This window comes from Cyprinodon variegatus, unplaced genomic scaffold (assembly GCF_000732505.1).
Source record: "Cyprinodon variegatus isolate N-32 unplaced genomic scaffold, C_variegatus-1.0 Scaffold1764, whole genome shotgun sequence".
NCBI lineage: Eukaryota > Metazoa > Chordata > Actinopteri > Cyprinodontiformes > Cyprinodontidae > Cyprinodon > Cyprinodon variegatus.
The window spans coordinates 32,870-36,384 of NW_015152217.1; the positions used below are offsets into that span (position 1 = coordinate 32,870).

The 3,515-nt window shown below is 40.9% G+C and overlaps 1 protein-coding gene across 1 annotated transcript in view; it reads right to left on the reverse strand.

The window, feature by feature from the left end:
• The window catches only part of LOC107104491 (3-oxo-5-alpha-steroid 4-dehydrogenase 2-like), a 9,815-nt gene extending 7,828 nt beyond the window's left edge, over nucleotides 1-1,987 (reverse strand). The window contains exon 1 of the mRNA XM_015404491.1: nucleotides 1,334-1,987. Within this exon, the coding sequence (XP_015259977.1) occupies nucleotides 1,334-1,602 (269 nt within the window). The 5' untranslated portion in view covers nucleotides 1,603-1,987. The remainder of the gene's footprint in view (nucleotides 1-1,333) is intronic.
• Nucleotides 1,988-3,515: the final 1,528 nt, after the last annotated feature.

Consider the following 3,515-nt stretch of genomic DNA (forward strand, 5'->3'; position numbering starts at 1 on the left):
TTTTTTATGTTCTCTACCAACACTGACAGAAAAAGAGGAAAGCTAACCTATTCTTTTTGTGTATAAATGTTTTTTTAAGAATTATTTTTTAATGTATTTTGTATCTTTTAAGGCACAAGTATACAAAATCTCTTTACTTTCGTAGAGAAGTCAGGAGCAGTCTTACCATTAGGTAAACATAGGTAGTTGCTTAGGGCCCCGAGCTCCTTTTACATGATACAGCTATTCCTTATTTGTGCACATTAAATATGTTTTTGATAAAATTCTTTCCGCTTATTATATTAAGTGTGTCTTGGGGGGCCAACCCTTCGAGATGAGCAGAGAAGAGAAGAGAGGAAAAGAAAAGAAAGATGAAAAGAAGCTACCTTAGCGGCGCAGAAGATTTACTTTTGCCGTCGCCTTTTTGGAAACACAGGAATCACAGCAATCAGTGAGCTTGGAAAAAAATCTTTCATTCCTTTTGAAACAGCATGAAAAGTCAGCTGAGTACAAAACAGAGAGGAAAACAACAAGAAAGGGACAAGAAAAGAGGGACAAAACCTAGAACAAATAATGGATGTCTATTCTATTAAAATTTCCGTATCTGTATAATGGGTCTGTTTTATGTGTTGTGTTCTTAATTCAGAGGGCCCCCTGTGTGTCTTTGCCTAGGGCCCCAAATTTCTTAAATCCTCTCCTGAGTGAAGTACAAAGTAGTACCTGTACTTTTAGAAGTTCAATCAGTACAATTAGTAGACGTTTTTTCAACAGGTTAACAGCAATGAATGTCCTTTCTGATCTCCTAATAATGACATAATATCTCAAAATTACGTATTTTATCTCATAATTAAAAGATCTTTTCTCATAATTACGAGACCTTATTTTATCTCATAATATTGAGATCAGTATCTCGTAATTATGGGAAAAGATCTCATAATAACGAGAAAAAATCTGAAAGAAAAAGCGTTTTTATAACGAGATAAAATCTTAACGAGATAAGATCTGCTAATTAAGAGATAAGCTGTCGGATTGTTTTTTGTTTTGTTTTTTTCCGCAGGTAAAGTTATTAAAGTAAAGAATTTGAGCACTTTTAACAGCTTTTTTACATCTTCTACAAGTTTATAAAAAGTTTTTTGTTATGGTGAAAACTAACAAACTGTAAATATGTTTGGCATTTTCCTAGTGAAGTGAGGACTTTTTTTGGACCAGGTGGGATTTCCATATAAAGAGGTGTCAAACATCCGTCCCGGTTTTAGATCGGATCCTGGACTTCATGCGACCGCAAACACCCCGAACCCCTGTGATCCGGAAGGGACCAGAACCTCCCCCCCACCTTGCCTCTGCTGATCCTGACCTGTAGAAGTAGTGCAGCATGAAGGTCCAGAGGAGCAGCGTCCCCCCGGTCCCGCTCTCCTGTCCCCAGCAGATCCACAGCAGAAGCGGTACCAGGAAAGCCGGAACCTCCTGAACGAACCAGCCCAGCGCCGCGGGCCAGCAGCGGCTGCCCGCTTCAACGTAGCGGCCGTAAGGTCCCCCGCAGCGGCTCTGCTGCAGCAGGAAGGCCGACCCGCCGACCAGCAGCGCCCAGCTGAGGGAGGACACGGCGGCGTCCCGGCACTGCATCACAAGCGGCGGTTCCGCCTGGAGCGGAGATGCGGTGGGAGAAACCAGAGAGACGAAACGCTAAAGCAGCTTCCGTTTCTGCATCTTACGAAACAGCAACATAAAGAAACAAAGGGCTCTTTCTTTCTTTTATGTAAATGGTTTGATTAATATCAATGAAGTATAATAAAATAAAATATTCAGCAGGCACCTGCAGGCTGACTGCGTTTAAAGAAGCTGCATTCCCTCAGTGAGAGCACTGAAAAGCAGATTTTATCCTAAATCAAACACTGAAAGATAAAAAAAAAAAATGCCAATTGATAAAAAAAAACTATAAAGAGAAAAGAGAATAAAAACTTTATGGTAATTCGCTCTGTCTAATGCTGCAGCTGAACTTTTAAGAAATCAGTTTTCTCTCAGATGCCTTCTGTCGAGGCGCTATTGGCTGACACCGCGTAGGTGTGAGGGGCGGGGCTAAACTCACGGCAACCTAAATGAGGGCGGGGCTAACCCGAAGGTTGGAGCTAAACTTTTAAAAATTATTATTTTATTGAACAAAAAACATTAATTTACATTTTCAAGGAGAAACCTCGACTTTTTTCTTACAAAAAAGAGAAAATAACAGTTATATACAGGAGATCAACTTCACTTGTGTATAAATAAATAAACAGGCAGTGACATTACAACCAATGGAGACATACTCATTCTGCAACAAGGCAGTTCCTTTCTTCTTCTTCTAAGTTTTTTTTCCTTTTTTTTTGTATTGTAAACCATTATATACAATGGGGCTGAGCAGTGGGTGGCACTGCTGCCTTGCAGCAAGAAGGTTCTGGGTTCGATTCCCGTCCCAGGGTCTTTCTGCGTTGAGTTTGCATGTTCTCCCTGAGAATGCGTGAGTTCTCTCCGGGTACAGTCCAAAAAAACATGACCGTTAGGTTAATTGAATTCTCTAGATTCTCCTTAGGTGTGAGTAAGTAAGTAAACTTTATTTGTATAGCACTTTTCACAGACAAAGTCACAAAGTGCTTCACATGATAACATAAAAACAACACAAGTAAAAACAGATAAAATGCAATAAAAGCTATAATAAATAAGGGAATAAAACAACAGGCTATGTGCTTTGGAAGGCTAGTGAAAACGTGTGTTTTTAGCTGCTTTTTAAAGATGTCCACCGAGTCCAGAGAGCGCAGGGACAGGGGGAGTTCATTCCAAAGACGGGGTGCCACCGCTTTAAAGGACCGGTCTCCTCGGGTTTTAAAACGGGTCCGAGGAACCATAAGCAGGTTTTGACCTGAAGACCGTAGACTACGGACCGACGTATACGGCTGGATCAGACCTGTCATGTAGCCAGGCGCCTGTCCATGCAGGGCCCTGAAGGTAAGGACCAGGATTTGAGGTAAGGACCAGGATTTGAGTGAATGGTTGTATTTCCTGTTTGTCTCTGTGTTGCCCGGCTGCGATGGACTGGCGACCTGTCGAGGTTGTACCCCGCCTCTCGCCCGTAGACAGCTGGAGATAGGCACCAGTACCCCTCGCGACCCCAACTGGGACAAGCCTGTCAGATAATGGATGGATGGATCATATACAATAGATAAAGTGTTGGCATCAGATGTATATAAACCTGAAAAACCCTTGAGGAGCCGACCCAGGTTGCTTCCACATTTACAGGACAAATAGAACAAAAAAATAAAAACATTTGTCATTTTTTTCAGTTATATTTTTCATTGTTTGAATTTTCAAAGCTTGATTGCAAAATGCTTTATTCTTTAATTTTTCACAGTTTATTCTATAATTTGTTTATATTTCAATATTTCATTTTTTTAAAGGTCGGATGTTTTACCTTCATCTGCAGTTTGAAGCACTGTTAGAACAAGAAGGTCCTGGATTTGATTATTGGCCTGAGGTCTGCATGGAGTTTGGATGTGTTTCCTCAT